Here is a 14219-nt window from a genome sequence, read left to right on the forward strand (position 1 = left end):
TCATACCTATGAGCTTGCTATCAGTTGATAGAAATAGCTCATATTAGATTTGCTTCTGTATGCATCTCCTTTTTATTAGTAGAGAATGTTCAACTCGATTTGCAATGGGTTTTACAATTTTTTTCGAAGATATTTGCTGCGCATTTTACTAACCCCTCGCTTCTTTATTCTTTATGAATAATGTAAACACTACTCCATACTATTCAAACTGTATTAAGTCACTATTCGAAAATGATTAGGTCGTTTTTTTGTAATTTTTTAACATGCTTACTGGGGAGTGACAGCACCGGGCGACATGGTGTTAGCCCGTCTTGACATAAAAGTTCTGTGTCACTCAGAAAATTTTGCAAAGGCACTCAGGGGAAACCTGGAAAACTCAGGGAATTTGAAAATGTCAGCTGGGTAGACACCCCGAGTGTGGAAAGAGGCATGTTCTCCTCCTCGTCTATAACTGCTCAGCGCACAAGGTCGAAATTGAATGGAGAGCCATTGAGCTGGTTTTTCTTCTGGCCAACACCACTGCAACTCTTCAGCCACAGGGCATCATGAAACATTTAAAAAGTTTTTATAGATGCCACATTCTCAGGAGGATGCTCCTTGCTGTGAGAATGACAAGGGCTACGCTGTGGCTCTGCTCACTGTCCTGCACATGCTCGTGCACACCTAGAGTCTGGTGACAACAGAAACAATCGCAAATTGTTTACATCACTGTTGTTTCAGTACCCCTAACATGGACATTAGTGAGGTTGAGCAGGATGTTCAGATTCCTGTTCGTGTATGTGAAGTGCTCGAAGAGGCTGACTTCAGCGACTATGTGAATGTCAACAGCGGTGCTGCGGTCTATGGTTCGGTGACAGATGATGGAATCATAGCCAAGTCGTCAGTTTAGACTAAGAACCTGCCGTGGACAATAACGATGGCGACATAAATGAGGAAGACATTGGTGAAACACTGGTGTAACCTTCGTTGTCGTAGGTGATGGAAGGACTAAATCATGCCTGACTTTTCTGTTTCAAAGAAGCTGAAGAAGAAACTTTCCGGCACATTCGAGCTCTGGAAGATCAAGTGACAGTGATCACTTTTCAGAGAGTAAAAGCAGAAAATGATCACTGATTTCTTTTGCAAATATTAGTAGTACCCGGAGGTACTCCTACTTTTTTTTGTTATCAAATGGGTCCTTTTTTTAATCACTTTCGTTAGTTCCAATTTTGGTTAATTCAAACTCGTTGTGTCCCCGTGAAGTTTGAATTAACAAGCTGTTACTGTACTGACAAATTCACTTTATTTCCACTCACGTAGACCCTATAGACAAACGCGAGACATTCGACAAAAGATTTATGCCATGCTAGCATATATTGTAGTGTTCCAAAAATGCCTAAAATTTACTCAGAAGCTCTTGCGACAGTTTTAGCCATCCCAAGAAAATTTAGTGGAAATTTAGTGACTTTTTCGCCTAACTTTAGCGACACACTTCAAGAAATTATGGCAACATTAGCTGGCACACCTTGATTTGACCTGTACCTTATTGTAGAGTGTAAACTTCAGTGACATGCATGCATGCATGCATATTTCATGTGGGATTGGGCAGTTGCTTGTAGCTTTAATCATAAAAGTGCAGCAATAGCTGTATATAACACAGCATAACTATAACATTTTGTAATTTACTAATAGCATGACATCATTGCCACTAACTTGGTCATTAGTAAACTAAATCAAGGAAGTGTTGCTCTTTTCAACTTGAAATGGCTCCAAGCTGATCTCTAATTGCCTCAGCTTCTTTTGTTCTTATCCAGACTTGTCTCCCTGAGGACGTATGCATTTTGCATAGAGCCATTATGTGCTTCACGCATATATTTGTGCAGCTAGCCTTTGTTGCTTTTTTGCTACTTGAAATGTGCATAGTTTGTGAAACTTGCACGTGGCCTCTTGTCTGAGCCTGCATCAGAGGACAGCTTCACTTGTGAACAGCATATTTTTGGTGAACCAGACTCCAACTATTCCAGCACCATGATGTACATGCCAGTAACGAGTGAAGTAGCAAAACTAGGTAGGATAGAAGCTTGTAAAAGTCCCATACGGTAGCAATCATGTAGGTCTTTCACTGGTGAAAGATGTTTCAAACTATTGGTGTTTCGGCTGCATGCAAAAAAACTGAAACCAATAATTTAAAAAAAGTGCCGATCTTGCATGAAAACATATTTTCACACCATTTGCTGCCCCACTATGAAATTTGTGGGCTTGTTGGGAAAAATGGAAGTGCATGTCCAATGTAACAAAGCTTCATTATAGTATCCCCACATTCTCGTGCTGTGTATCGTTTGGCTTGGAAGGCGAACTATCTTGCATTGTGTTTTTTGTGCACCTGTATGGATGAAGTTTTGAGAGTTCCTTTAAGCCTTGTCTGAAACTCCGGAGGAAGAGAGTTCTTTTTCTATGTGAAAATTGTGACGCAGCAACATGTTTCTGTTGGACAGCTACATGTGGTGCCAGAATCCTGCTCTCTTCCTTGATGCCCCACAACACCTTTCCTTCAAAACTGAGAATGCACTGGAGTGAGTGCAATTCTTTCAATGACTTCACTATTACACTACTAGTACCATACCAATAGCATATGAACTACTAGCACAGCCAAAACTTAAATAGCGACCCAAAAAGAGAAGAACGAGCAACCATGAAAGTGGGGAGAATGTAGTTTCAACATAGGGGTGGGGAAAGGGTGGGGTTCCCTAGAATACAATGGAACTTTGGGTGGCAGAGAACTTGTGTTGAGGTGGGACTTCATGGCTACGGGGCACCTGCTAGTTTTGCGAATCTCATGCCGCAGACATTTTTCTAATGCTTCAACTATGAATGGAGTTATCGCACCGATACCCTGCTTTCTGTCTTTGTTTTGTCCCTGCTAGCGACTGCAAATCACACAGCGGAGAAGCTAAGAGGGGAAAACCCTACCCAAAACTTGTAGTGTCATGCGTAAAAAGGGCTCATGGCGGCACCACTTGGGTGCTGCGGTAAACTACGCTACACAGCACTTCCGCTGCCATCTCGGAGGTGATGCATAATTGTCATATGTTCATCAGCAGTGTAAAGATGAAATGATTTTTCCGTCTTTTTGAGATCGCAGACATGTATATTTAATTTAACTCAAAATTAGCAATTACGTATTACTAAGAATGCTCTCAGGATCACAAAATCGGCCAATAGCGTTGGTGGGTCCAGCTGCTTGTGATGATGCGGCATGATGGCATTGCGGAAGCGAGAGTAAGCAATTTTTTGCTGTCTTTGACACGAAATTGTGAATTCCTTGCTGCATGCAGTGCCGTAATATTTGGCTCACATGTTCACAGCAACCTCTGATGACATATCTGCATTGTTTTCTATGTACAAAAACTTTCAGGTCCCCTTTAACGGTATTCACATATACTAATCTGCACCCAAACTTTACTGCAAAATAAAAGAAAAATTGTGCAGCTTATATGTACATTCTCGCAGGAATTTGTGAAAAGGGCCAGATAGTAGCAGATACTAATGTTTACTTAACCCATTCCTCCTGAACACATTTCCTCTCAGCTGGTGTGGCACAGGCAGCGATGCCCTCCCTATGGCTACATTCTAATTTTTGGCAGTGCGCTTCTGGTAACCCTTCATGCTTGGCTTCTGGAAGGTGGCAAAGAGCGACAAAGCAGTGGTGACAGGACAGTGGGATGCAACTGCGGTTTCCCAGTTTGCTAGAATATAGGAGGGGTGTGCATGTGGTCATGAACAGTTGCCCAGTGGTTGGCGCTGCCATGTGGTTATGTGTAAAATCATAGGCAGGCTATAATAGCCACAGGAGAGAGAGAGCAATCTTATATATGAGATTGTTATGTAAAATCATAGGCAGGCTATAATAGCCACAGGAGAGAGAGAGCAATCTTTTATATGAGATTATTATGTAAATCATAGGCAGGCTATAATAGCCACATGAGAGAGAGAGCAATCTTTTATATGAGATTGTGGCCTCCCACCTGCATGCAGTGAAATATTTGGCTCGCATGTTCATGGCAGCATTGTCTACAAATTGCAAACAATTTCTTACCGCATTCGAAAACTGTTGCAGTTTTCCTTTAAGCATCCCATTCAGATTTACACGCGCAACGCCAGTGTGTCATGAAGTCACAATTAGCCCCGAGAACAAACTACAGGATTGCTGCAAGCACCGCTCGCACGACGTTGGGGCACAGACTCCCGCCTGTTGTCTGTTGCAGTTTTGGCGGTGTCTGGCCACCTCCTGCAGTGTTTTCGTTTGTTCACTCTGGTTCCCTCTGCTTGTATACTTTTGGCGGTCGTCATATATATTTTTGCAATGTCATTGCTCGCAAAAATTTATTCAACGAGCTTATTTCTTAGACAATACAGTTCTCGAAGGCAATGCTACAGTGCCAGCCGAAGGAGCGCAGACCAGCCTATTGCGGGTTTTTCATGCATGGGTCAACAACCGCAAAAACATAGCATATAAGAATCCAGTTATGATACCATACCTGCAACGGTGTAACAAGTATGTTACAAACACTGGCTATATATGACTTCTACAACAGTTACCTTCATTTTAATCCGCTAAAACAGGTTTGCTCATGATGAGTAGTTCATGGTATAATATATAATTTTTTCATTTCTCTCACAGAAATGCTCGGCAGTAACACGAGGGCTTACCTAACGCTGCAGTTTAGATTCTACCAGCACCACTTGCTTCTTTAACCCTTTGAGGGCCGATTTGTTTCGCTATATGCGACCGCCCAGGGTTGATTTTTTTATTGCAGATTCCGATTCTTCTTAGGGATTTATTTCGAAAAAAAATTACCGTAATTATTCTAGGGTGACTGTAAAGTGAGAAAAAAATATTTTGCGTTGGTATATATGCACTCTTCATTCATGAATAACAATAATAAAAAATGAAATAAACTTATCAGAATGAAAAAATTGATGCATTTTTATACACATAGTTCAAGGCTTTGAAAATCTGCATATGAGAATATTTCGCTAGCCTCAAATGTTTCTGCTCTTACACTAATACATGCGTCCATAGCATAATCGAACTGCGTAGGTGCACGCACTCAAGAAAAGTGTTTGGTTGTGTGCCCTTCAAAAAAAGCAACACGTGTGACAAACTTCTGCTAATCTTCATCTTATCGCCAACCAGCTAGGGCAATTAGTTTTCGCGAGTCTTAAAAAAAAGAAAAGAAACTGAGGGCCCTATAACGTAAAACTATTCCAATTTCTTTTTATTCCAAATCTGCCATTAGCCCTTTCTGATAGGTCAGAATGGTTCGGATCCAGCCCATATAGGCGGGCGCCACATCTATATGGGCAGAGCCCGAGCCATTTTGACCTATCACGGAGGGCTAATGACCGATTTGCACTAAAAAGATATTGGAATAGTTTTACATTATACCGGCCGGAAACGCATGCACGGCGGCATCTTTCCTATGCGCACCCCTGTGAGCACTAAACGAGCGAGAAACAAGCGGTCGCCCTTTGAGCGATTAGTAACGAGATAGCCATCGGTTGCGCAAGAAGCTGAAACCGCCCGCGAAACAAAATCCAAGCGGCCGCCCGCCCGCGTGCACGCCAATGTGCAAGCTGTGGTATATAGACGCGTGGGAGGAAACTAGCGCTAAAGCAAGCCATGCAACGAAAACCGAGAGACGGAGGCGCGTGAAAAAAATTCTCTGTATCCCCACATAGTGGCAGCACATGACAGAAAATAAATAGTTAGGAGATTGGCGCGCTTTTTAAACGTACAGACGGTGTCGTATATTTACGTCATTTACCATCAAAGGGTTAACTGCTTCTCAAAATTAGGCAGTCCTTCATGTGTTTATATTAAGTGGCGGTATTTTGAAGTAAAGCTAATTGAGGCATACAGCTGTTTGCAGAATACGAAAAGGAAAGCATCAATATATATTCCCTTTTCCGTGCTACACATTCAACTCGCTTGGGCAATTTACTGGTGTTTGTTGCTTGAGGAATATACATGACAAATATGTTTTGTGAACGGACACAGGCTGCTCGGCAGAAATATTTTACTGAAATATGCCTTTTGGACTGTATGGCTGCAGCCAGAAAGAAGCCGAAGCATCATTCATTAGTAGTATGGGAATATACTGAAAATACCATAATTCCCCGGTGGAGGGCCAAGAAATCAAGTGAAATACGTAAGGCTTGTGTCTTCCTAATCAAGGTTTGCGAGGTTCCTTTAATGTACTGACAAAGCGAATCGTTCTCCGCTTGTATAATTAAGCAACACTGGATCGAGACACGGTGAGGCAGAAGGTGCTTGAATTTTCCTTTTCTAGGCACCCTAAGCTGCACTGTAGTGCCTTGAGTATTCTAAAACTGGTACAGCGCAACATAGAAAGGAAGAAACAAGCTGAGCGAGCCAGATGAAAGAATAGAGCGCTGCTTCCTTTCTTGTTTCTTCCTTTCTACGTTGCGCTATACCAGTTTTAGAATGCAATACCAACTCGCCCAATCCTCAACCCTAGCCTTTACTTAGTATACTTTAGGCATTGCACTTGACGCTGTAAAAAACTTCTTCGTGGTTTCAATTCGAAGTTGTGAACTGATGGGTTTCGCGAACAATGCGTGCTTCGCCATAACGACAGTCGGTTGCTACCGTTGCGTGAGGGGTGTGCCATATTGTTGATAATGGCTATTGAGGGCCACCATGAAACATTTCATCGCTTGCAGTTGATTGGCTCTCGATCTTAAACACGAAAATTTTCTTCCAGGTGATCGCAACTATGGCATTTGAGAATTAATTATGTAAATATTCCACATGATGTGCCGTCATGTTAGCAGCCATGAGCAATTCATTTTATGGGGGCCTGTTTCAGAGAGCAGTGAAAGTAGCCGCAAACCTTTTCATACGAAATGCATGCCTAACTCTTTCTTTTACGCATTAATTAAGTGGCCATATTTGGCTAGAACAACTCACCAGAGTAATAAAAACATGATGACAGCTTCTTGGGCAGTGTCTTTCTAACACGGATAACATGTTGACATTATATACCAAGATTTTTCTTCCATGTAAAATGCAATGTCTCTCATAGCTAAGTACTATGGGAATGTTAAGTGTTTAGCAAAGCATCATACACAACTTCGAGTGTTGAATTCGCAGACATTCTTTTTATGTAAAATTTATGGACAGTCACGGCGCATATATGCATTCTGAAACCAGAAGACCCCTTCAGCACTACATAGCTTGTGATATCCAAGCTGCAAATTTTCTAGACACAGGCGCTTTTGAAGAAAGAACTGTGATTCAGGCATGGGCGACAGAAAGGAGCCGACATGTCCATAAATAAGTATGGCTTGAGCCACCCATACCCCAAGCATACACGAAGGGAACGAGCGCGCATGGCAGCGAAGCGAGCGGCGTCCTGGCCGTGACGTCACTCAAGAGAGAGCGTCACTCCAAGTTCTTGCTGCTAATAGCCATCTGGACTAGGTGAATGCATGCTGCAGGTCTAGAAACTGGTAAGCTGTATTGAGTCTGAGTAAAAAATGAAATGAAAAGAAAGGGAACGACCTGGGGCTTGCTTGATTTTGTTAACCGGTGCTTTTGTCTACAAGCACTAAACACCTCACACCGTGTGGTATGCAGGATTGGCAGTGGTCGTATGCCTCACCAAAACAGTGTGAGAGTGAATGCTGCGCGGGGACGGCGGGACACACGCCACTCATCACTGCTTCGTGGTGTCCTGAAGGGAGATGGGACCAGGCAGTACCAGCAGCAAGGGGGACGCGGTGGGGGAAACCGCAAGGGATCAGATGCGGATCGCCATGTGCCAGCGGTGGAGGTTGGCCTGCATGAAGATGAGAAGCCAGCCCTGAGGAGGAGCTGGAACTCTGGAAGTCCTGCCAGGCAGAAGGACTCTGTGGATGAGTATCCGCCACTGGGCAGCAGAGGCACAGAAGACTCATTGGAGCGCTCACCGGAAGGACGGACGACAAAAGCGGACGCCAAGGTGAGTTGTTGCAATGATAGTTGTTATGTACACATTTGTTCTTGCCTAGACCAGCTAGGCTTGGCTAATGCAAGCTAGCTTTAGCACTACGAAAAATATCGTTACAGAACAATATTTATAAATCTAGTACTCCTGTTACAGAGGCACCCGCGAACTCCATTGAGCATGAAACTCTCTAACGGAGATTTATGAAAATGAAGTCGTGGCCTTGTCACATGGCACAGTATGAGCTTTCGACGGGAGCTGCATGGGACACAAACGGCGTTGCTGCGCCTATGTCCATGTGCAAAATTTCACATATGTAGTTGCCCTTAAAGAAATCTATGCGTGGTTTTTTGCCCAGTACGCAGTCTAATAAAATCATAGCAAGAAAGTGTGCTGTATGTTACTGCAAGACTTGTATTCTCTAAACGTAGCGACATTGAAAGCGATGCTGGCTACACTGCACTCTTGTTTTGGTGTGTACCCTATTCTAGTATATTCTAGTGTGTATGTGCACCCACAGGTGCACGTTGTTTGACCAGTGTGCAGTTGACTACGAGTTGTGGTTGTGTGCTGTGAAATCGTATGTGTGTGTGTTTGCAGTGAGCTAGGCTTATGGTAAAGTGGTGCGTGTCACCCGAAGCACATGGTTAAACAAACGAAATGGCGGAACATTACCCCATGCAGCATGGTGAAGCATTGGTGTACAGGGTACAGGCGCTGATGTCCTTAAAGAACAGATTAAAAACTCCTATTATGTGGTGTATTGTGGTGTCAAATTTATAACTGAGCTAGTTATGATATTGTTAGTGAGGTTTTCTTCATAGCAGTAGCCATCTGGAAACGAGAGTACTTCATCCAGCCGTAATGGCACTTTCTGAACTCCCTTCGTCAAAAGCTCCGTTAACCTTCCTTAGTAGAAGGGCGACCAAGTGACATTGCAGTGCATCTCCTTTAAGGTACAGATGACGGAGCTCAAAGTAGTTTAAGAGGTATAAAACCCACAAAGAGGTATAAAACAAAGAGGTATAAAACCCACAAATCCCTCAGCCCTCCAGTGAGTCCTCATACTTCTTTTGTTTCTTTCCTTTGTCTTTTATGATACTGCCAGGCCATTACAGAGCGGCTTTACAACACTATTGCACATTCAAGATATTAGTATTGTACAAGGGTCAGTAGCTTCAAAATGGAAGTAATTACAGCTCCTTGAACTCTATACAATGCAGTGTTACCAAATTAAAATAAAAAAAATTATCTTGATTCAAAACAACATTCATTTACAGTAGAAAATCGTTTATACGATCCCATTTTGTACAATTTCCTGGCACCAACGTCTGGTATTCATAACTGACTGAATACTGTTACTCTTCTTTACTAGTTAATGTGTTCCTGGGAAACACTATCTTTCAGCACCAATGTTAAGTATATTGCCAACCTGCGATCAATTTTCACTTGCTAGATCCCATGTAAAGAAGAAAAGGTGTGAGGCATTAACGTTTGAGAGCAGGATGCGCCTACCATGGCAGCTTTCCCTGCAGTACTCGCTCGCCCATGTCACATGAAGATACTGGCACGAAGTAATTTTCCTCTTCCTGTATTAGAAAATTTTGTGAGTCATCGCATGTTGCATCCGCAGCAGTCGCCGCCAATTCTATTGCCGTAAGCATGTTCATTTATCTAGCTGTCATTTATGTAGTGCCATTGGAAGTGTACTGCTCTCATTTATAGGCGACAAAGCAAATATGCGCCTCCATTCGTTGCTGCCGGTGGCGTAGAGTAAGTGTTATGTTTTCATCTGCCGACATTGTATTCTTGCATTGCCCACCAACTCTATTTCATTTCGGTTTTTCATTGTTCTGTTGAGCTGTGGCTGGCAAGGCACTTCGTGTGTCACCACGCCTGTCACAGCGCAACAGAACGATGAAGCTACACCAACTAGGCCCTTTTCATACTCTGCCTACTTTGCAGTCTTGAAGGGCCCCTTACCAGGCCTCGTAGCAAATTTTGGTTATATGCTGGTTATATGCGTTCAACTGCAAGAATTTTTCAAATAGGTTAATTAATAGCAGAGATAGAAAGTTTCAGTGCTGCAAACCCATGATTTCAGGAGGCGAGTGTCACTGCCAAGAGAGACTCTCCATTTGCCCCGTCTAGCCTCCACAAGCGATATTCCTTCCCTGCGTTCTCCCATGCTAGACCTTGAGGATCACGTGAAGCATAGGTCACGGGCACCGCCTTCACTTTTTTTCCCTCGCTTTTTTGCTGCGCGGCACAGTTCTGCTCACGGCATCGTGTGCGAGCTGTTGTGTTGCGCACGAGAACACCTCACTAGCGGTATAAGTTAGTGCTACACAAACAGTAAGGCGCACACAAGCGGATCACAGAGCATGATCGCGCGCTTGAACACACTAGAAAGTAGCATAGTTTCGGTGCCAGCATGCGAGACTGCACAACATGGGAACAAGCGCACAAAACGGAAGTACATCTCTCTTGCTGCGGAGTGAAGTAAAACAAGTACACTCAGACATTCGGTTTGTGTGTTTTATTAGTTTTCTAAACCTTAATTTGTCTATCGATACAACAGATTACACAACTATCAAATGTTGCCTTGAATAATTCTCGAAGTCATGAGTCACTAAGAGCGACGTCACAGCAAAGACACATGTACGTAGACGCACTAACACGTGTACGTCATCCCTCCGGCTTGGAGCATGGCGCCCACAAGGAGAAGGGCAAGCGGCGTTTGGTTTGAATTTCAGCTCTTTCCGCGGCGCATAGCAATGTAATACTTAGCAGACATGATCGTTACATTGCATGCATGGCACTTGACAGCTCAAAATGGCCAGACCTGATGAGGGGCCCCTTAAAGGGACCCTCAAACAATTTTGATGATGTTGTACAAACATACTGAGTCGTTAAAGTGGGTCCTTCTGATCATTAATTGATGCATCTAAGTGCTCTGCGTAAAGTTTGTAATTTATTATAAGGTTTTAAAAATGTACACTGCTGCCAATCGCAGCACACCACTTGGCTGAATTTTCAGCCGCCCCTAACCATTTACGTGACGCTAGTAGGGCGAGGTATCAGATTGGCTGCCCAGGGTGCGTCATCGATAATTTTTCCAACTTTGTGGAGAACAAATGTGGTTCGTAATAGTTGGAATGTTAGTTAATTTGTTTCTATAAAAAGAAAGTAACAGAGAACGCACAAGAACAATTTCTCAACACACTTAAGAGGGGATGAGGGGATCGGAACTAACTTTTTCATTTTTTATCTTAGAGTGATGAAATTTGGCATACAGGTTCGAAATAGCATCAAACAGACAGCTGCAAAGTTTCACAATCATATCTTCAGTAGTTTTTATTTTATCATTATTTATATATTGCTCACATGTTGCTTGCTCGTGGAAAGCCTAGCGTGACAGCAAAATGGGTTATGGGTCTGTAAATGTTTTTAATAGTTACTAAGAAGTATAGTCCAAGTCAAAATTCTCTTAATTTCTTTTTAAATTTCTCTGCTCTTCTTCTAAACGATATAGTATGCACCTTCTCTTTATGTTTAGAATGTATCATGCTCCAATTATTGTGTAATAAAAAAATGGTGAGCCTAAATGGTAAATCTGAGACTGTCTTGACATAAGGCACACTTCACCAATTGCAGCAAAACAAACAGGATTAAAATCCGTGCTCCCATTGCCGTGCTATGCTTTCCACGAGCGAGGTGATAAGCTCAAAACAAACTTTTGAGAAAACAAGCTTCAAAGTTCCATACTGGCACACACTGTCTAGAATGCTCCTGCATTGTAGAATTTGGTGTCCTTGGCAGCAGGTGACTTCTTAGCCCTCTGTCCTTTCAGGAGATGGACTTTGTGTGCCTTCTTCATTCGCTGGGAGTCTTTCTCGACAGCCCGCTGAAGAGAGAGGGCACCAGGGCGCAGGCCCAATGTTGTGCACAGGTCTGAATAAGCTTTCAGACTGCCCGAGTTGTACTTTGAAATTGCCTCGTGCACTGCTGTTTCCACAGCAAACAGTGAGGCATGCTGGTCTTTTGATACTAGTGACCATATCACTGAATGGAGACTCTCAGCCGCGTTTTGAGTTTTGCCTCCTCTGCACCGGGCCAGCAACTGAGGGTCTGAGAGGCGCTGGTACACAGGCAGGAGTGCTTCAGCAACTTTAGCTGAAAGCTTGTACTTGTGAGCTGGTGCTGGCTGCCCTTCTGCCTCAGCTGACCGGTGGTTGCACCAGCTAAGGGGGCCAGGGGGACACAGCTCATGATGGGGCTCATCATCTGTTGATGTGATGTGGTAGTACGTTGCCATTACTGCCCTTTGCATTTCCTCGACTTCCGAGTGGTTCCGCAGAGCAAGGCCATAGTAGTTCGTCAGTTTTTTGATGAGCTGCTGTGTCAGGCCCCCCTTTCCACCTAGTGGCTCTCCTTTCTTTGCCTTGGCCACCAAAGAGCGAAGTGCAGCCCCCATTCGTTTTTTTAACATGATTTATGCAGTCCTCTTTAGATAGCTGCACAAAACCATAAACTTCTTCATCACATAGAGTGCGAAACATGCGGCTGTCCCCGTCACAAACTATGTTTGTGTAACGTAGATCATTTCTGCTCAAGGAGCGCCTGAAGAGCTGTAGTGCAGCCTCAACCTCCATTCTTCCAGAATTCACATCAGTGTTTTTCTGGCACTGGTGTTGCTGCTTCCATTCAGCATAGTTGGGGTCACTTTCTGCTGGCTGTCGGCTGCACCCAAGGCAGAAGTTGGACAGAACTATGCAGTCCAACACAAGCCCTGTATGGAAATCAATTATACAGCCTACGCCGGTATGGGAGCTGTGGCCGCGTGTCAACCATGTGCCATCATACACTACTGTAATGTTCTTTGAAAATGTTGTCTCCATTTCAGTGTACACCTTTTTCACTGCCTCTACAGCATCTGTGAAGATGTTGTGTGCAGCTGCCGCTGCGGCAGGCTTGAAAGTCTTTTTGAGGTGCCCATCATATGTTTTGTGGTGTAACCCACGATGCGAGACATTCATGGTGGCCCAGAAGTCATTAAGAGCAGTTGGTCCTTTCCCAATGCTCTTTATTGCTTGCATAGCTCTGATGTTGACCTCGAAAGCTCTAGAGCCGCTCTTCCTTTGTGAGGACCACTCAGACTGTAGGGTACTACCACAGGAAATGCATGAAAGTACCATCTTCACAGCTAGTCCCAGTTCAGTCTCGCGGTGCACTGCTAGGCCGGGCTGCTGACAAGTTGGGCAAAGCGGGGAACCAATCAGCGAGTTCAAAGCAGCAACTTGAACAAGCATAAACTCCTCTTCTGGAGGTGCGGGAATGGCATTTTCCTGTGAGCCAGTCAGCCCGAACTTGCGCTCCGTTGCTGAAACCGCGCGAAGCGATTCGCGAACTCTCGACGCTTGCAGTTCTGCAGTTTCCGCGGACACAAATCGTGTTTCCAGGTGAGCTTGAATAGTGCGACGTTCACTGGGCGAACAGTCAACACTGCGATGAGCGGCAAGGTCGGCCGCCGGCGCATCCGCGGCAGCGAGCGTGCGCCCGCGTTGCAGCTCCGTCGAAGCGCCGGAACTCGTCGATGGCATGGGACTGCCTTCACTGGCGGTTGTTGGCTGCGGAGACATCTCGGCGTTGAACGACACACCGCGGAAGCGCGTCTCCGATGCTCTGCAGTCGGGCGGCGATGACCGCTGCAAGCTCACTCCGTAATCTGTGCTGGACGAACTTGCGACGGGACGCTCGCGTACGGCGAGACTCACTGGCATGTCGATCGTCACCGGTGAAGTAACACTGCGCCCGCGCTTCGACGGCAAAAGATCATGGTTCGTCTCACTATCGCTGGCTGGTGCTCGACTCGGCGCAAGATCCCGCAGCACGTTGGGCGAGAGATCGCACAGCACGTTGGGCGCGTACTCCGCCGATTCTGAACGGACGCTCGGCTCGGCCGAACCACCTGCTGACAATCGCCGCTTCTTCCTTGCTGTGACGGGCTTGCGTTTCCGCTTCCCGTAGGCATGCTTCGTCCGGTACTTCTTTTCGAACGTGCGCGGATCCATTGCACGTGGCCGACGTCCTCGAAACACAAGAGAAGGAAAGTCCAGAAAGGCTTCCCAGCAGCGGACAAAAGCAGACGCTCCTTGCGCTCCTTGCCTCGGCCGCCATTATGGCGCGGCGTCGACCAATGAGGAGGCGCCTTACAACGAGCCGCGG

General features: G+C 44.9%; 1 protein-coding gene across 2 annotated transcripts in view; it reads left to right on the forward strand.

The window, feature by feature from the left end:
- The window catches only part of Sbp2 (SECIS-binding protein 2), a 97980-nt gene that overhangs the window by 22440 nt on the left and 61321 nt on the right, over positions 1-14219 (forward strand). For both annotated transcript variants that reach the window (XM_050179344.3, XM_050179345.3), the window contains one exon: positions 7643-8006. In XM_050179344.3, the coding sequence (XP_050035301.1) occupies positions 7643-8006 (364 nt within the window). The remainder of the gene's footprint in view (positions 1-7642; positions 8007-14219) is intronic.

This window comes from Dermacentor andersoni, chromosome 5 (assembly GCF_023375885.2).
Source record: "Dermacentor andersoni chromosome 5, qqDerAnde1_hic_scaffold, whole genome shotgun sequence".
NCBI lineage: Eukaryota > Metazoa > Arthropoda > Arachnida > Ixodida > Ixodidae > Dermacentor > Dermacentor andersoni.